General features: G+C 45.7%; 7 protein-coding genes across 7 annotated transcripts; 3 read left to right on the top strand and 4 right to left on the bottom strand.

Moving 5' to 3' along the window:
- Positions 1-457: 457 nt before the first annotated feature.
- On the bottom strand, positions 458-3,070 carry BDW43DRAFT_315516 (uncharacterized protein; the record flags this gene model as incomplete). Its single annotated transcript, XM_032048086.1, has 3 exons — positions 458-2,801; positions 2,869-2,920; positions 2,974-3,070. The coding sequence occupies 3 exons, from the start codon at positions 3,068-3,070 to the stop codon at positions 458-460; spliced, it is 2,493 nt and encodes an 830-aa protein (XP_031895716.1).
- Positions 3,071-4,674: 1,604 nt separating this feature from the next.
- Positions 4,675-5,461, top strand: BDW43DRAFT_303572 (dihydrodipicolinate synthase family protein; the record flags this gene model as incomplete). The annotated part of the gene is made up of 3 exons (XM_032045442.1): positions 4,675-4,878; positions 4,911-5,018; positions 5,204-5,461. The coding sequence occupies 3 exons, from the start codon at positions 4,675-4,677 to the stop codon at positions 5,459-5,461; spliced, it is 570 nt and encodes a 189-aa protein (XP_031895715.1).
- Positions 5,462-7,192: 1,731 nt separating this feature from the next.
- Positions 7,193-7,576, bottom strand: BDW43DRAFT_315514 (uncharacterized protein; the record flags this gene model as incomplete). Its single annotated transcript, XM_032048085.1, has 1 exon — positions 7,193-7,576. One exon carries the CDS (start codon positions 7,574-7,576, stop codon positions 7,193-7,195), a length of 384 nt encoding a protein of 127 aa, XP_031895714.1.
- Positions 7,577-8,889: 1,313 nt separating this feature from the next.
- On the bottom strand, positions 8,890-9,867 carry BDW43DRAFT_322529 (type 1 glutamine amidotransferase; the record flags this gene model as incomplete). Its single annotated transcript, XM_032049574.1, has 1 exon — positions 8,890-9,867. One exon carries the CDS (start codon positions 9,865-9,867, stop codon positions 8,890-8,892), a length of 978 nt encoding a protein of 325 aa, XP_031895713.1.
- A 904-nt stretch (positions 9,868-10,771) lies between these two features.
- Positions 10,772-12,813, top strand: BDW43DRAFT_303569 (amino acid permease/ SLC12A domain-containing protein; the record flags this gene model as incomplete). The annotated part of the gene is made up of 9 exons (XM_032045441.1): positions 10,772-10,833; positions 10,884-10,941; positions 11,004-11,059; positions 11,107-11,169; positions 11,220-11,517; positions 11,566-11,830; positions 11,916-12,095; positions 12,157-12,466; positions 12,606-12,813. 9 exons carry the CDS (start codon positions 10,772-10,774, stop codon positions 12,811-12,813), a joined length of 1,500 nt encoding a protein of 499 aa, XP_031895712.1.
- Positions 12,814-14,318: 1,505 nt separating this feature from the next.
- Positions 14,319-15,129, bottom strand: BDW43DRAFT_303568 (uncharacterized protein; the record flags this gene model as incomplete). Its single annotated transcript, XM_032045440.1, has 3 exons — positions 14,319-14,603; positions 14,673-14,912; positions 14,977-15,129. The coding sequence occupies 3 exons, from the start codon at positions 15,127-15,129 to the stop codon at positions 14,319-14,321; spliced, it is 678 nt and encodes a 225-aa protein (XP_031895711.1).
- A 382-nt stretch (positions 15,130-15,511) lies between these two features.
- BDW43DRAFT_315510 (alkene reductase) lies at positions 15,512-16,882 on the top strand (the record flags this gene model as incomplete). Its single annotated transcript, XM_032048084.1, has 3 exons — positions 15,512-15,682; positions 15,776-16,719; positions 16,774-16,882. 3 exons carry the CDS (start codon positions 15,512-15,514, stop codon positions 16,880-16,882), a joined length of 1,224 nt encoding a protein of 407 aa, XP_031895710.1.
- Positions 16,883-19,205: the final 2,323 nt, after the last annotated feature.

Here is a 19,205-nt window from a genome sequence, read left to right as displayed (position 1 = left end):
TCTACAAGCCTGGGCGGATAGACATCCGCCCACACCATTCCAGCCCCGGCTGGCTACATCTTTCGTCGTTTACTCAAAGCCAATACTCATGTATAGTTGCCATCCAACCCCAGCCAATCAGCTACGTGGTTTTAGGGAGATTTTCTAATTAGATGAAGAGATAATCAAGCTCTCGAGCGTCATTCCGGCGACCTGTGTAATAAACTTAAGGCAAGGAATCGCGAACACTGTAATAGAAGAATGGGAAGGGCGTGGAATTGTATTCGCAAGGATTGGCATAGGATGCGTAGCTTACGTATGCCGCCTGAAACCCATTGGGAAAGCAAGAAAAACAATTGTATGACGAAAGTTGGGTTATCAAGTTGAATAAGGGTGATAAGTTTAGAAATGTAGCCGGACTCGAGCTCTATCCTAAGCTGGCATTCACTGCCATTACCCACTAGAACACGTAACAGAATCAACGATGTTCATTTATATTGGCTTGCTTCTGCAGTCGTGTTTCTAGTATATCTGCTACAGCAGAAAGACTATCTCCTATGACCCGTACGATCTGAAAGACATGAACGCCTCGAAAGGTTTCAGCCCACAGCCTCACAACCGTCGCGGCCATGCGACGGATACAAAACCCGTCATTCTCATCCTTTTCTAGTGTATAAGCCAGATCTGTTTCCCTGACGAGGCTGGCAATCATTCCTAGAAGTTTTCTTTCATCTTCACGTAGAGTCTCCAGCCCGGAGGCCAGTACAATATCGGATACAGACCCCAGCCACCGAGTTAATAGAAAGGCGCATTCGAGAGTGCACAGAGGATGCTGGATGCTCCCATTCATGGTCTGAGTGGATGCAACAAACGCGATGCCTACTCGGATCGGGATACTCAACGCATGAATGCACTGAAGTACAGCCCTATCCACGTGGGATGAGCGGATGAGGAGGGGAATAGATTCATCCGTAATGCCGCTGGCAATAGATGCTGGATCCTGTGACATCAGATTCCGACATGGTCCTAAATTTGCGTTCAGTCGAAGGTACGCCAACCGTAACAAGGCTGCTGAATTAAAGCCAAGTGGGCCATTCGGTGAAGAGGGATCCAGTGAGGTTTCCTGTGTGGCTTCCCATGATCGTTGCCAGGACTGTAGCGCAGACTCAAATTGCTTCACTGTATCCGGTGGTAAAGCAGGGCCAGCCGACGCTTGCCTCTTGAAGAAAATCCGTTGAATCAAGCCATTGATCAGTGCATAGTTTCCAAGGGCGGAAAGAGGCTCTTTATTGTGCACGTCTTGCCCACGGAGGATTTCATCAAGGGTGGATAGAAACCCACGCTCTGTGTGGCCATAGGTCTTTCTCATATGTTGCCATTTGGCAGCAGATGTAGCCACCCACTCAGTATTGCAGTGAGGAAGGCAAAGAGATATTTCTTGATTTAGAATCATGGGTGGCACGTCAAATGCAATGCTGGTGAGGTTCAAGAGGATGTATGCAATAAAAAGAGTTCGTCGCCGTCCTTCACAGTGAATCCAATGCGTCCATGAGCACTCTCCAACGATTTCATCGGATTCGAAAAGTCCTCCTTCTCTGACCAGCATGGCGAGTTGGCTTCCCATTGACAACGCCTCTCGCACAGCAGGTGCATCTGCCCACGTAGTCATTGCCATAAGCACAACGAGTGATTGCAAGGTCTGGAACTCTGCTCCAGACAATGCCGTCTTTCTGGAAGAATAGGCCACACCGGGTTCTGTGTAAGCTTCAGGAGTGGAAAAGCGCGCTCGTAGAGGGGTGGAGGTTGAAGAGGGCCGTGGCTTTCTCGCCAATTTTAGCATTGAACTTTGGCTGCGCTGCTGTAGCTGGTGTGTGATAATTGATTTGGCACCCAAGTAGAGTTCGTATCCCTTGGTATGCTCAAACCGGTAGAATGACCCTAGCGCAGCCATAGCAAGTATGAGCTCAGGTGCCAATGTATCTGTTTGTAAGGTGGGAATGTGCAAGAATGGAAAATGTTCGTGGAACCCTCGGAAGTATCCGTCGATGTACCGAGAAATGGTATGCCGAGAAGGGATCGCAAAGCCTGCAGGCAGAACCCTCTCGTACGACCGAATAGCATTAGATATTCTCTCATACGCAAGGCCAGATATATTCCAGGGCAGCCCAGGTGTCGAGTCACTGACAGTCTCAGAGCTCGTTTGCGAATTCAAGTCATGGGTTGGTAATCTCTCCGCGTTCGATGACAGAGAATCCGGTTCTACTGGTGGCAGCCTAGACGGTAATGACGAGAAGATAGGGCCTTGCTCCGCACCTTGAGATGATTGCACCCGTCTATCACAACCATCCCACGCAAGTGGGGACAAGGTATTGTTACCGGCTCTAAACATATCTGCATGCCAGAGATCAGAGAGCGAATAGTCAGTGTCGAAAAAGGACGTGGGAAGGAAGGACGTTGTATCAGTGCTGTTGTTCCACAGTAAGTCAAACTCATATGTCGAGTTGGACACAAGACCGGTTGCGGAATCAGGTGGCAGGTATACACTTGTGTGAGAGGGCTGAAGATTCCCTTCGGATCCAGAAGGGGTGCTTATAGCCACAGACTGTGCAGAGGTGCCTAGGTCGTGCACGAATGGTGGTACTGTGGCTAAAGAGGGTACACTGTGATTCTCATTACTAATTGTGGGGTCTGATATGCCCGTAGATCCAATTGGGGATTCTTCCTGAACTTGTTGAACAGTCCTATCCTTAGAGTGGACGCCTGGTGTTGACTCGACAGGCGATTCGTGTTGAGAGATCCTAATATGCCGCGAGAGAAGATCCCTAGGCAGACGGAAAGCCATAAAATGGTTATATTTAGGTAAACTACGATTGCTTGATGAGTACGCACTGTCTGGAAAATCTTTGTCCACAGCCACATGCAAAGGGCTTCTCCTGTGTATCTAGATGTTGTTAGTAATGAAACAAATTATGGGACAGATAGCCAGAAACCCACGGATGCGTTCATGGCGCTGCAAATGTTCGAGACGCTTAAACTGCATATTACAGAATTTGCAAGGTGAGACGTGGGCTTTTGGTCTACCACGAGCCATGATGGATTAGGATAATGATTCCAGGGTTGAAAGGTCGTCGGCGAGATAGTGCACTGGATGCTTAATCTCCGTCGGTCAGATTCTCTTAGTTATTGAGGAAATTGGTGGACCGTTAGTTGAAGATCGGTCATCTTAGCTCCTGCGCTTAGTCACCGCGTATAGGTTTCGGGCCGTCCCCAACCAGTATCCAATGAACAGGCATTCATCGCTTTATAACGATGTTGAATCACCTGACTGCACCAGGGCTGAGAAAGTGTTTCCTGGATGAAGCTATCCTTAGCTCATGCTCGTAGAAATCATCAACATATTGTTGCTATCTAGAGCTACCTAGAGTGCTATAAAGCCCATCGTGGGACATATTTCCGCTTAGTTACCGGTCGGATCATCTAACTGACCGGCCGAATCAGAACCGCCAGCCGCAATTCCCAGCCAACATGGGTTAAGGGTGCAATTGGTATACAGCCTTAACATTTATACGCACCACGTCGGTCAATTGTTAGATAGCCCTCAGTGGAAATTCCACGGTCTTCAAAGGAATTAGATTGATTGTAAATCATTCTGATATTGAGATTGTTAGTAAACCACTAAGCTTCAGATGATAAGTGATATGAATCTATACGAGACACGTGATCGCTCTAGTGGCTTGGCCGGATCACCAACTCTTGAGCCCCTGAAGGCTTTACCGATTGGTAGTCGAAAAGAGAAGAAGCGCTCAAGATAGTTGATATAGTCGTCCATAGAATTGAGATCTATCGGAATGGCATCCGGTCCTCAGTAGGCTACGTACGTGTAGCTGATACAGCATCATTCTGCCCATCTTTCCCCTGAGATCACAACAATAAGTATAGCAATCCTTCCTCCTCTAGATTACAACAACTCGGGAGGCTCACCGTAACTCCCTACTATCAGCTGATTGAGTTAATCACTGAACCATCCTAGCTCACTGGCCCGTTAGGTATGATACTGAACCCTACGAGACACAACCAAGTCGTTAATTAGGAAGAATATCTGGGGCAGTTGCGGTGGGGTGAGGGAATATGGCGAAGGAGCGTCGACGTACGCGCCCGGAAATGGAGATGGAGTAGTTGCGGAGCGCAGAATGATATTGCTGGTGCCATGGGGCTAGGGCGTGTTTCAACAGGTAATGTAACGGCGGGTAAGAGGGCTAGGCTACGGTTGTAGTTCACGCCTTAGACCGAGACAAACCAAGGAAGCGTATCTCGCCATCAAACGCAGAGGCGAAGCTGCGAGCAAAGAGCCACCCCAAGCAGACTACGTACCTTTCTACAGTATCAGAGTGAACAATTGAACAGTCATGCCGAATGTAAAGTCAAATAGGCGATTCAAATTTCGGTCCATCAATCACAGCCACTAACGAGAGCCCAGGAGCGGTAGATATCTTATCGCTAGCCAGATGATAGTAATTTCGGCTGCCATCCGATCCTTTCGGGGCAAAGAACCGGAAAAAAATGTTACCCACCAACAACCCCCATCCTAAAACCCCATAATTATTTGTCTCGCGAATAGAATCTCTCAAATAATTGACCCAATGATAAAGTATACGATCCTGCCTAAAGGTTCCGGCCATCAATTCTTACTCCGCCATGTCATCCGCACAGCCACCCCGCTATGGAGTTTACTCTCCCATGGTGACTTTCTTTAACGAGGACGAGAGCGTCGAGTATAAAAGTATCACTCAGCATGTGGAGCGACGACTTTCTAGCGGAGTAGCTGGCGTTGTCATGCACGGCAGTAATGGAGAGGCCATTCATCTTTTGCGCGAAGAACTGGCGCAAATTATCTGCCATGTCAGGAGAGTCCCTGGAAAAGATTACCCCAGTGCAGTATTATTGCAGGATGCAGCGCCAGCAGCGTACATGAGACATTGGTAAACATCACAGAAGCACAAGAGGCAGGGGCTGGTTATGCTCTTGTCTTGCGTCCTCAAGTTTTTCTATGCTGAGGTGAGGCTATCTGTCTACTTAATGATGATGCGATAAGCTCATATATTCTGTCCCAGGTTGCCAGTAAATCAGCATTCCCAATCCTGATTTAAAATTTTCCCGGTGTGACATCCAACATAGACCTGGACTCAGACCTCATCATATCGACTTGGCAAAAACATACCCTCAGATCGTCGGCGCAAAGCTGACTTGCGGCGATCTAGGTAAATTGCAACGTCTTTCTGCATCGCTCCCTACCACCAAATTTGGCCCCTTCGCTAGAAAGGCGGACTTCTTGCTCCCCGGTTTGATCGTGGGCTCCAACGGCATCGTTTCTGCTCTGGCAAACCTTGTTCCGAAGCTACACATAGAGGCTGCCAGACTGTACAAAGCTGGGAAACTTCAGGGAGCACAAGAGATCCAATGGAAGCTATCCGTCGCCGACTAGGCGCTTTCGGAACTAGGTGTTTCGGGCGTCAAGGCAGCCTGTACAAAGTGGTTTTAGTACGGAAGCCCTCGCCCAAGAGAACCACTGCCTCAGGTGGAAATCAGTGGGATCCAAGGAGAGGCACTAGACGCTTTGCAGGCTATGGTTGATTTGGAAAAGCAATTATAATTGTGGTTTATGATTGGTGGTCCGATGGTAGTTCTTTGAGCAATCTAAAAAACAACTGTTGTCACCGACAGATGGTACCCCGTGTACGGATGGATGTTGCGCCATTTTCTATGCTATAGGCCGAGTATTGCCCCCGGGGCTGTGTACTTTGACTTCCGCTTGAGGATGGATCGGACTGGGATCCTCGCTCGCTGTAATATGTTTCCGTTCCCTGATAGGATGTCCCGGGCAGGTTATTATGCTTTGTACTTGACCACACTGTTAGAAGATCTATCATTTGCCGATAACTCATGCATGTATCATGTAATGTAATATGTCAACCAAAATTACTACTAGGCCACAAAAAGCGTGCACACACCAATTGGGCTTTATACAGTCAATTTCAGTAATTTTTCAGGTTGATACAATATAATTTAATCGACAAAATGCTGCGCCTTATTAACGCGAATACGGCAACGAAATCAGCAGTATGTCACGTGTCCTCATCCGCCCTCTGGCAACCTTTTTTTTAGATAGTACTTCGTTATTCTTAGTTATACCGAAGTTAGTCCATTGGAGTACTATAAGACCGCAAACAAATTCAAAATGAATCTAAAATATCTTGATAATAGAATATTCAGAGCGGAGAGATAGAAGACGCGTTGTCCCACAATTCTAGACTTGGGATTGGGCCGGGTTTCTCAGCTTTTTTCGGGTTTGGGCAGGTTAAGATTATATATAAACCACCCACGGGTCAAAATATATATATACGTGAACCACCCGCGGGGGCCCGTGGCTATAGATCCTTTCCTAATAAAGCAATAATCTACATTCTTGATAAAACAGAGTATCTTAATACAGTAATTTATATGTATTACTATAGGTAAGAAATATATTTACCATATTTTATCTCTTGGCAACCCGACCGGGCCACCGGGTTATTGCATCGGACAACCAGCCTATTTCTTGGCGGGTTAACTCATTAGCTAGAGTTATACACATGTGGGGCTAGTAGCTAAATCTGACTTTGACAAATTAAACATAACTCAGTGATTCTAGCAACCAAAATGTTGAGGATATTATCCCTAAAAATTTGCGTTAATCATATTTTATGCTATATTACGCCGAATTGAGTACGTCTATCTACGTTGAATTAACCTTCTGAGCTTATATCTAGTCAATGAGCTGGTTGTCAGAGGGCCTAGGTCGAATCCTGCCTGAGGCACCAAGACTGCTTTATCCACCGTTGGTCCGATCCCACAACACAAAAGATTCCTACAGTTCCTGTATGATAGAATTCTTTCTTTCCTTCCCTACGTTTGATATTTCGTTAAACCACCACTTTAGATATAATTCATACATTTTACCAAGGTGTACAGGATCATCACACTGGTGGTATCTAGCGTCCTTTGTGTGCGCTCGAGTGCATTTATTTACCTTCTGAGTGGAGTTGTAGTACTAGGGTTATTTTATCGTCGCTTTATCATGGTGAAAACGCTGGAAAAGTGATTAAATTTCCATAACTGATTCAGTACATGGCTCAGTTCTTCTCTCATCCAACCATCATAGTTTATCACGCAATGTTTAGCCATCATAAGCATGAAAAACCTTCGCAATAGTTTGCCATTTCCCGTCCAACTTAATCAGAGTCAAAAAATCCGTATAGTCCGTTCCCGATGCATCCTTCTCCATATCAACCTTGACCACAGCAGTCGTAGGGGTAATACCAATAACATCAAGGCGAGTCTTTATATTCGCCGCGGAACCATGCTGATCGACGTAAGTGTAGAGGTTCTTGATAGGACCGCCGAGGAGAGTACCGTTCAAGAGGCCGTACATGGTAGCATCGGAGTGGAAGGCTTGGGAGACCCCGGTCGCGCTGCCGCTGCGAAGGCCGTCCACATATTTTGTTGCTGTGGCGATGACCTCGTCGTATTGGGCCGTGGGGATGGTTTTATTGTTGGACATTGTTGTTTTAGTGATTCGGCCGTCTTGGGTATTTGATGAAGGTAAAGAATACTTGGCAAAGAAAGGCTTGCCTTGGTATTATGGCAACGGAATCTTTGGTTGCGATAGAGCAGAGATTCACTCGATGTAGTGAGAATATTTATATTTTAAATTTCAACCGACAATCCTATACAAATATTTCATCTCTCCTTAATGACTAATTTCTTCTCCAATACTACCCCACTTGTGATCTTGTCATCACCAAGGGCGGTTTTAATTGACTCCAATGACACCATCACTTCTCTCCTGATTCAAGTCCTGTCTCTTTCCAGTCAGTCGTCCATCCGACTGTCCTTTTTACGTAGTATTGTTAATACTCCTCCTTTGACGGCAAGTATTAGGACGTCTAGCACATTACCCTTGACAAATTAGCCACATTGTAATACGAGCATGAAAATTATAGTCAATAACGGCAGGTTTCCCCTTCGAGGAAATAATGCCTCGCAAGCGTATATAACTTTCGCTTCCTTGAAGGTCTATAGTAGAATATCTGTTGTCAGCCAGCTATCGAGCAGTACAAGAGTCCTACGTGTCTTGAACTTTACATGACAATGTCCCTACTCCCTTGGCTTAGTATTGGCGAGGTAGACAAAATGCTCGAGTGGATTAGTGACCGATAGTAGACAACCTATGTTCATCAAGTTTTGGAATTATTTCCTCAACACCTTCACCCTCGATTGAATTTATTCCTTGCACATAAACTCTCTCCATCGCATTATCCATGAGCTCCTCGCCTGCCATCACATCAAGCCACTCGTTTGTGTCATCACGAATTAGCAGTCGATTCGCCACACGTGCCACATCCTGCCGCAGAATAGTCCCCTTCCCATCCGCCTCGAGATCTGCACCGACATAGACTGAAATTTGGGGGTTAATCCCCCATTAGAATCGCCCAATCTTCATCGGACATCGAAGAAGCCTTCTTTCACCTGCTGCCCAGATGCGACATAAGGAATTTGGTCACGGACGGTGACGAAAGGCCCACAGTGATGAAGTGCTTCGCCGCGTTTCGGTCGACGTCGCCCTTTTAACATTATCATCAGTTGTTTACCCAAGGATTGTACGTATCACCCTTTTATTTTCTCCTATTCTAATGGCACTTTGCTCCCCGAATAGGGGCTGATTTGGAAAAGAAATACAGCCTTTCGCTGTATCAGCGAATTAATATAATCAATACTTAATGATATATATTTCCTTTGCCCTCGTACTCGGTATCTCCACAAGTCACAACGCTTTGCGACGGGATATAAACATCATCCCAGACACGCTTTGATTCAAGATGTTCCATTCAGTTTTGCACCACCCTCTATTCCAGCAAGGAAAAGAACAACAACCTTTGCCACCATATCTGCGTCATCTTTGTAATGTGGTGCATCACCAATTTGCCCCATAACAGTATCCAGGAATTCCTGAGACCAGCCCAGTAAAGGAGCAAACTCAATGCAGGTTCTGGATAGGGCAAATGCGTCAAGCTCAAAATGACCCTGGATAGTGAGAATGCGTCCAGGGTTGTAAAGCCCCTGGATAGGACATATATCCGTCCTTCCAATATTCACCCACGGACGGGGTAGTCTGATTGAAGCATTTTCGCTTGTCCCTGGCCTGGGTTTAACTGTCACCCAATCTGCATGCATCATCTGTATGCTCAACCCATGATGTAACCCTGACACAATTGGAAAGTATTCCGTAAATTCCGAGTCAAGCTGAATAGTATAAAGACCAGCTTCACGGCCTAAGGGTGATTTTTCAATCACAACACGGTCTTCTTTTGAAAACAGAGCTTGAGCAATGAGTTGATGTCCGAAGCAAGACCCGAGAATTCGTACATGTGGATATTCTGCATATACTCTTTTGATGTAACCTTCTAACTCTAGGATCCACGGATATTTGTCGGTCTCGTAAGCTCCTGCAGCGGCACCAGTGATTAAAATAGCATCGATGGGTTGGTTTAATTCGGCGATTTTGTTGGCTTTCCTGGGTTCCGGTTTTCCTCTTGGAGGATGAACGCTGTTGGGAAATTGTCGATGGTCGGATCGCAGGAGCTCGAATGGAGGATATACACCACCTACTAGATCGTATGCGGTGACGCGAAGGCCTAGCTTATAGGACCTATATTGTTCGGTTTGGTTTAGTTGGGCGACGCCGGTTTGAAGGACCCTTTCGAATTGTGAGCTGTATAACCCACGTGCCTCATACAATCCGCGAGCAGGTATATCGGCATCGATTATCGCGAGGTGGATTGTGCGATCCATTTTCACAAGATAATATTAGGAGGATGGGACGAAAGGTAACACAGAAGAAGCAACGTGCTATTCTTCAAAGGCAGTAAGTCCATTTCCCCTTAACCTACCCTGCACGCCCAATAGGATGTAGTCCGGGTTCTCGGATTCGTCTACCGGTTTCGGCTCTGGTCCGGGTGTGGGGTGAAGATTACGTGCAATAATCATGGGTATTGAATAGGGCACTATCAGGTTATACAAGCGTTCTCTGATAGCTGCATCCCTAAATCGGATCGAAGCGATATCAGCGCCAGTCGCAAATCAAATTGCACAGCTGATAACAATCAGTAAATGCAAAGATAATGTCAGATTTTCCGAGTATGTTCCATTATCGCTGTTCATGAACCATTGCACTACTGTTATCGTTTTACTGGACCAAAATTCTTGTTACTGAGCAATGTAAGAAAGAGCGGATCTGTTATCTAGTCAGAAATTATGTTCCTGCTATTGGGGCTGGTGCCTCCACTCCCCGAGTAGAATACGACTAGAATCGAGAGGGAGTTATTTCCCCATCAATCAATTTTGGATTAGGCAACTGAAAAGCCCTATCTGGGTTCTTGTGATCAAGTATCCCTCTTCGGTGAGTTTGGTTCAAGCCCATCATAGATTTCCACTAGGATGACTGGGCCTATTGTATCTCCAATTCTTCTCCATATTTCTTTATCTCGTCCCTCGTTGCTAGAGTCATGAGCTAGATAAGATAAGACACGGAGAGTGAGGAAGCATAGCTATGGTATAAGAACCCTTTTTAGGCTTTCTTAGTATCATCCCTGCATACAGTTTTCTCAAAATCGTCATCATTACGGGCAGTCTCTTTGTCGAAATGGAGAAAAAGGAAGAAGAAGGGATTTCTGTCGGACAAAATGAACAAAAAAGTATGCCAACGCCGGAACCGGTATCCGGACAAGTTTTCGATTTGCATGAGCGAGAGCTTTTGAGGTGGGCCATATTCTCCACACTTCTTAACGGCCATAGCTTACTTTTTCCAGACAGGGCCTTAAGCAACGCCATATACAGATGATTGCACTAGCTGGCACGATAGGGACTGTGGGTCAAAATTGTTATCTATTTATAATACTGTCTAACCTTGTTCCTATTCTTCTCAACAGGGACTCTTTCTCAGCTCTGGCCAGGTTATTTCACAGTCCGGCCCAGCGGGCGCGATGTATGCAATGCCGTGAGAAGCTCAGTGCGATACTAATTACCTTTTAGTATAGGATACTCCGTTATTGGTCTGTTGGTATCCGGAGTGCTTGTGTCAATTGCTGAACTAAGGTACTTTCCAATATTCCAGTGCAGAATAGGTATGAATAACAATAATAAAGTGCCCTCCTCCCACTCAGCGGTGGCATCATTAGACACGCTGAACGTATCGTTGATCCAGCGTTATCCTTTGCCCAAGGCTGGAACACCGTCTACGCATATTTTATTTCTATTCCGGGAGAAATTGTGGCAGCTACCGTGCTCGTTCAATTTTGGATCTCTGTGAATAGCGCAATCTGGATCACAGTTTTCGGCGGGCTTCTTATTCTCTGCAACTTGTCGCTGATACGAATATATGGAGAGCTCGAGTTTTCGTTTGCAATTCTTAAAATAATGCTAATCGTTGGGCTTAACTTGATGGTAAGCTAGTACGTCTTAGATGGCACTTTCAGGCTGATAAGAAAACAGGCGCTGGTGCTTGTTTGCGGCGGCGGCCCGACAGGCGAGGTATATGGCGTTGGATTTTGGCGCAATCCAGGTCCATTCACTCAGTACCTGAATATCCCTGGAGCGCTGGGACAGTTCTTAGGCGTATGGCGCGCTTTCACGCCAGCGGTATATTCTTATGCTAGTGTGGAGAATGTGACACTTCTTGCTGGAGAAACTCAGAATCCGCGAAAGAATATCCCACGAGCAGCAAAACGGATAGTATGGAGAGTGATTATTTTTTACGGTACTTGCTGTTCTGACTCTGCCATTTCACTTGTCTCCCTTTTAAATCCATGGCTAACTTGGGGATGGTGTCTTATAATTCACAGTCATAACTATATTCATGATCACGTTGCTGGTTCCGTCAAATGACCCGAATCTCCTCAAATCCACCGGCACTGCTGCTCAGTCTCCGTTTGTACTTGCCGCAGATCGTGCAGGTGTTGCTGTAGTCCCTTCAATTATCAACTTTGTGGTGTTAACCAGTGCGTGGGGCTCAGGGAATTCAAGTAATCCACATTCCTTTCCCTTTCCTTGAAATTTTCGGTTTAATAACAATGGCCGAACAAGTCCTGATGGGAGGTTCTCGCGTTCTTCTTGGGCTTTCGCAGGAAAAGCATGCCCCTGCTTTCGTGAGCAAAGTCAATCGCCTGGGGGTGCCGTATGTGTCTGTCGCTATGATGTCACTGAGTATCTGCCTCGGATATCTCACTGTCAGCTCAGGTGCTGCAACGGTCTTCACCTGGCTTCAGAATTTGATTGCTGCCTTTAATTATATCGCTTGGATGATTATTTGCATTGTCTACCTACGCTTTTATTATGCTATGAAGAAGCAAGGTATTTCCCGAGATGAACTTCCTTGGAAAGCCCCTCTGCAGCCGTATGCGGCCTGGACGAGTTTTTCATGCTTCTTCATCCTACTCCTTACTGGGGGCTTTACAACATTTATTGACGGGCAGTGTGTACACCTATGATGCGTTGCTTCTTTAAAGTGCTGGCTAACTATGACTTCTTGCTAGATGGAGCACCCAGATATTCCTTAGTGCTTACCTGGACATTGCTATCGTCCTCGTACTGTATCTGGGGTACAAGGTTTGGAAAAAGACCAAATTAATTCCACTAGACGAAGTCCCTCTTAGATACTACCTCGACCAGGCTCACAGAAATCCTGAACCCCCGGATGCCAAAAAGAGTGGCTGGGGTCGCCTGAACATCTTGTGGGGTTGAGTATTGACAATACAAAGCTCCTTTTAGGGTCATGAACTTATTGGTAGCGGGACGAAATGTACTGTTTGCCTCCAAGAATGTCTTCGGCCATTACAGCAATTTCACAACTACATGCCCCCAAACTCGCAAAATGATCGAAGGCCTTGTACCAGAAGTGGAAGTCGATTTCGGGGTGGAAGAAATTCGAGTACGGGGTGGATTTGAGCTTTCTCAAATAAGTGAGTGAATAAAATGACTGGCTTTCAATATGAAAACTAATAGTAATTCATTGGAAGAGTCGGTCATTTGGAGCCATTGGCATTGGGATCATATTGGAGATGGTTCAAAGCTCACATCCTCAACTGATATTGTCATGGGTCCGGAATTCACGGAGAATTTTGCACCTGGCTGGCCAATAAACTCAAATGTATTTGTCCTAGCCAAGGATTTGGAGTACGGTCAATCAGCTTTTAGCCGGTGAATCCATTGCTCTGACCTATATGTAGAGGCCACAAGATCCATGAGCCGGACTTTCCCTTGAATGTTTGTGGATTCCGTGCTCATGATTATTTTGGAAACGGTTTCTTCTATCTGTTTGACGTGCCTGGTGTATGTCGCTCTATGTCTAACCCTTTTATTCTAGCCTTATACCAATCGCTTATCGAGGAAGGCAATCGCTGATCAAACAAATAGTATGCTATCGGACATATCTACGGGTTGTCTCGGACCACGCCCGCCAGCTTTATATTTTTCGGGGATGACTGCTATCACTTTGCTAGCACATTCCGTCCCACAGGCTCTATGCCTCTGCCTTTGTATCTGTCATCGGTCCAGCTTGACCCATACTACCCCTCCCCATGCGCTTGTTCTGTGTTCATTGCGCACCACCTAGCTACAAATCATGAACCTCTAGATTCAATTATACCATGTACTCAGCCATTCTATCAGATCGTACAAGGCACCTAATCTGCCTACGTGAATGCCGATGTCGCATAGGTAAGCGTAGATTTACTCCAGCACTTCGACGTAAACCAGCATATCTTCGTATGCTTGGCTCATGATGGTGTGCTCTTTGATATTATTCCATTACTCAACAAAGACCCGACGAAGGATATCAACGATTGGTAGGCTCGGAAATACAAAGAAAGATCTCACTGGGGCTTCTTGAATGAACTTCCCAATGGAGACCGTCCTGGTCGCAATCCACTTGTCTTAAACCCACCTGAGCTGAGAATATAAATTTTATATCTGTTTTCTTTAGTAATTACATAATTCGTTTCTTACTTTAACTATGTCTGATAGTTACTAAGAACTACATGGTATCCCATAAGGTTGTATGTTGCATTAAGCTGTTTCAAGGAATCTAAACTTTGTAGAATGGTTGTCTGCGAAGCCGATTCACATACCCTTGGCTTTCGTGAATAAACAATTTCCAGACTTGTGATCAAATAAATCTATTCTCTAATAATGATTTTGTTGTTTCTAAATATATAGATTTCCAAATATGTCGCATTGGCTACAAGTTCTCAGGTCAAAAATATGATATCACGCACACGTTTTCTTGATGCATAATCCTCGCAAGTCAACGGCGTCATCAACGCTCCCGCGGTGCGTGTGTAGTAAACATCGTCGTTCGGCCGGACATAATAGACAATCCAATTGCCCCCGGCGATAGTCGAGTCATCTGGAAGTAGAGTCGGGTCGACAGTCGGTTGATCCAAGCTGGCTATGGTCCCTTCGGAAAACACACGTAGTGCATTGCCATACAGAACAGTCGCTGTATATGGAGAGGCAATATTAACAATGATTGTCTTATAAGCGACACCAAGTTAGTAAACAGACAAAAGGCACATTATTAACGGTTACTTTTGGGGAAATACGAGAGTCGACCAACTGTTCGGGATTGGGGCATTTGCTCGCAGGATTCGCAACTCGTTCTGTCTGGTCATAGTGAACTCGTGCATTTCTCCCAGGTATTTTTCCCACGGTAGCTCCAGAACGTGGCTGAGGTTCTTGAATAATTCGTGCGACAAGGTGTGCATGTATGCCATTACGGTGGCAATAGCTGTTGCTGAGGCCGGAGTGGGTTTCACCGAATCTTTTTTGAGCACCTGTGTTCCCTAGCACGAGTAGATAGGTTAAAGGAAGGCACTGGACTCTGAGAGAGTGGTATTTGTAACTTACTGCAGGAACTACTTGTAGCTGTCGTAGAACATCTTGGGCCAATGGAGGGAGATTTTCTAGGTTGAAACCAATGTCGCTGTTGACACAGGTCTGGTGGATGCAAGGCAGCCCGCTGAAATCCCGGAGGGCCTGGTAGTCAATGGACGTGAGCATTTTTCGCAGGACGATATCGTGGCCACTGGAGCACTTGTGGGGGGTTGCTTCGACGAAGATTGTGATTTTCAGGTAATCTGAGAGTATGGCTACCAGCAGTGTCTATAATTAATATTCTTAGTCTCAATCTGAACGTTTTCCCCGGGTGTGGAGAAATAATTGGGGTCTGAACTCGCAACTCTCTGAGTTTATCGCCTCCACTGGAGAAGATATTCCCGCGTTTCCTACACATTCCCTGGAAGGGCCCACAGTTTCCTTTCACCGGCTTTATCACGTTCCAGGTACAAGTGCACCCATAGTAGGGGACGTATGATTTCGAATATTTATGACTTCCCGCTGCTCTCAGCCAATTTTCCTTACGCATCTCATAAAGTCACCTACAATGGGCCCGCATTCGGAACCATTCCAGCACTTGCTGGAGCCACTAAAAATGGGAGATCAGCTCCTGAAAAACCGTGTCATCATGGCATCACTAACTCGGAACCGGGACAATGTACCTCGAGAGAACCTCCACGCTCCATATTACAGTGAACGCGCAGGGACTGGTTTGATTGTAAGTGCGAGTCACATCACGTTTTAAACGCCCTCCATCTTCTCTCCATTAAATTAATATCTCTCCGCATTAATTAACATTCGAAATGTGAAGATCTCCGAAGCTGCTTTGATCTGTCCCCAGGGGGTCGAATGGACTTTCATGCCAGGCATCTACTCCCTGGAACACGTTCAGGGTTGGAAGAAAGTGACCGATGCTGTCCACGCGCAAGGAGGCCTCATATTTTGCCAGCTCCATCATGTCGGTCGAGTAGCTCACCCGTGTACGCGAGTGCAGCGCGAATCCGGGCAGCCCGTACCCGGTCCTTCTGCGGTTGCTGCACGAGGCGGAAAGTTCCGTAATGTTCCGGGTGGCCCTGGCTATACGACGCCTACTCCAATCGAGAACCCTCAGGCTATCATAGAGCTTTACGGACGAGCCTCCCGTCTCGCGAAAGAGGCAGGTTTCGACGGAGTCGAGATCCACAACGCCAATGGATATCTACCAATGCAATTCCTCGAATCCCACAGCAACAAGCGCACAGACGAATGGGGCGGGTCTATTGGAAATCGCATGCGGTTTTCCCTTGCATGTCTCGCAAAGATGAATGAGCACTTCCCTTATCATCGGATCGGCATCAAGATTGCTCCCTGTGGTGGCTACAATGATATGGGAGAAACGGATGTTGATGGAAACCCATGCCCGGAAGCTGCGAAGGCGACCTACGGTCCTTTCTGTGCGGCGCTGAACACGCTTGGTCTTGCATACGTCCAAGTTATGCGCTGGTGGGCAGCGTACGACTTGATGATTGATGGTAAACCACGTGGAGTAGAATGGGACGCAATTTCTTACCTCCGGCCAATACTCAAAGACACGCTTCTTTTTGGCAACACGGGTTTCGAGCCAGAGGAGGCAGAAGAATGGATCCGAGACGGTCGCATGGATGGAGTGGTGATCGGAAGACCCCTACTCTACAATCCCGATTACGTGGAGAAATTGAAATCCGCTCGGTCTAATGAGTTGTATAAAGAGCAGGTAGGCGATGAATTCTGGTGGTAGTAAGTTGTTCCCTGGCTGTAGTCATTTGGACTTGGCTAACTCGCTTCGCGCAGTAAATGGCGCAACAATGACAAACGAGATGGCTATCTTGATTGGGATAAGAGGACTATCATACCTGTATCTGTTGGCAAGGATGACCGTTTGAGTTTGATTCATGATTAAAATGTAAAGAAATGAATGCAAGGAAAGGAATATTATCGTTATATCTTCTGTTCCCATTCGGCTCGCTCATGCACATACTTTTTACGGATGATGCTTGTATTTAGACTGACAATTATGCTATAACCTAACCTTCTTCTGAATGTTTCGCTGTGACTATATAGCGAGTAGATATCTGCAGATCTTATTTAACTGGTAGATTCCGGGCCTACTATGGCTTGCTCTATATCTCTGCTCTATGATGCGGGCAATGTGAATCTACCTCGCTCGTCTTGATATTGCAGCCAGAATGAGCTAAGAAATGCATTGAGATACTAGTCAACAAAACCTAGCATTGAGGTTTCCATCAAGAATAGATATACCAAATGGATGGTCCAATTGCCTTGATGGTGAAGCTAGCTACATTATCCATGACAGTGATTTAACCCTATACGTCAAATACGGGTTTTCAGTACTTATGCTTCATGAGCTTTGTAAAGGCTGATTTAGATCAGGTTCATTATTTCCCCTCCATAGTGTCCAAGATATTGCTTTCTGGTATTACACTACCTAGACGCCCTTGTCACTGGGTAAAATAAAGCTCGTTGGGGTAGATATTCAGATGGTGATTGGTTGCTAAACATCTAAATGTAAATATCTGACCGATTTCCCACTGATCCGCCCGGTTTCTCAATTTGTTCGCGGTGGTAGCTAAGCGCATATTTCCTCCACGGAGTCCGGGTTTAGCGAACTTGGTAGGCTATCGGGGCGGTTGTAGGGTAAAAAAATGTATAGGAGGTGCAATATTACACCGAACAACTTCCCGTTTTTTCCTGTCTTCATCATAGGCTAGTACTAGCCTTTCCTCGCGTATATTAGCGGAATCGATAACTGCCTTCCGATGTACTATGTGCTCTGTTTCACTTCTCTAGCTGCCATATCTGACTTATTCTATGTCTTACTTTCTCCAACGCAAGTGTCCATCGACCGGCTCGTATCGAAGAGTAAGGCGGCACCAACGTAAGAAAAGACGAGTGGTCTGTGACAACAGTTGTTACCGTAAGACTATATTTAAAAATGGTTAAGCTTAATTAAGGAATATGTAAGGTTGGCTAATATGAATAAGATCATCTTAAGATAGTTGTAGCCTCGAAGCTATAGAGGCTTTGTCGTGATCATAGGCCTATGCATTCCCCAAAGCGAATTTATAGTCAAGATCTCGAAACGTATCTATTTTGTCACATCAATCACAAGTTTCCCACCAAACCATTTGTGATACTCCTCTATCAACTTGTTCAAGTCTCCTAAAGCAAATGTCTTCACCTGAGGAAGTACGTCGGGATCTACCGCAAATTGCAGCATTTCCCTCAATTGATGGTTCCTGCCAACCAACTCCCAACAGCATTGATATCACGAAAAACGATATCATGAGCACTAACTTCGAGCTTCTTCTGAGGAAAACTAAGATCATCGTTGGGTTGAGCTGAGTCAGCTCCATGGTTTGGCACATGACAGCTTGGCGTGTATAACTGGATAAACAATGCACTGTATGCACGTGACCTAGAAAGACTTGCGGAGGCAAATGAATCTACTGTCTTGCTGAAAAGTCAGCGCCTACGAGACACCCACTAATGATAGACACTTGCCTTCGTGGAGATGGGTTTTTTGTTTTTTGACGACATGCTAGTATCGTGATGTCCGCTCCCTGCCAGACCAGCAAATCATAACAGCTTCTTTGACTGTGAACGACGAAGTCGACAATGACAGCCGTCACTCTCTGTAGGCACACAGGAGTGTTGTTCTATGGTTGCTGCTTTGGGAAAAGGAAGAATATTAAAGAATCCTAGAGGACATTACGTTTCAACCAAACAACAGAGTATCTACTTTTGGATATCACTTGTATCATCAGGAGGTGGTCCGATATTTTGTTACTGATTTAAGTCATGGTAACTATCTACTACCCTGTATCTAGCAATGCGTAGGAAAATGGTTCCTATCCATTATTATTTAAAGAGTCCATTAGCATATTGTTTCCACTGAAATTTGTCTGTGAATTGCAACATATAATTCTTAACTGCCATGTATACAGGATTGTAAATGAAGCGACTGATGTCATTGTTAAGTCTCACACTTAATTATAAATACTGCAACAGTGTTCTCCTGTTTCACAAGAAAACTAGATTTCTTCTAGAAACTTATGTGATAGCTGAAACGGAGGTTTTCAGGGATAAAGAAAGTAAAGGCCAGGCTGGACTAAATATTCAGGGCAGCTTTTTAACTAACACTTTTCCAGGAGAATCCCCCAGTTAAGAAGAGCATAAATGGCAGTTGGTTTTTCAGGCCCAGG

Source organism: Aspergillus alliaceus (genome assembly GCF_009176365.1).
Source record: "Aspergillus alliaceus strain CBS 536.65 unplaced genomic scaffold BDW43scaffold_59, whole genome shotgun sequence".
NCBI classification, from domain to species: Eukaryota; Fungi; Ascomycota; class Eurotiomycetes; order Eurotiales; family Aspergillaceae; genus Aspergillus; species Aspergillus alliaceus.
The sequence above is the reverse complement of the archived record's forward strand: the minus strand, read 5'-3'. Positions and strand labels throughout refer to the sequence as shown.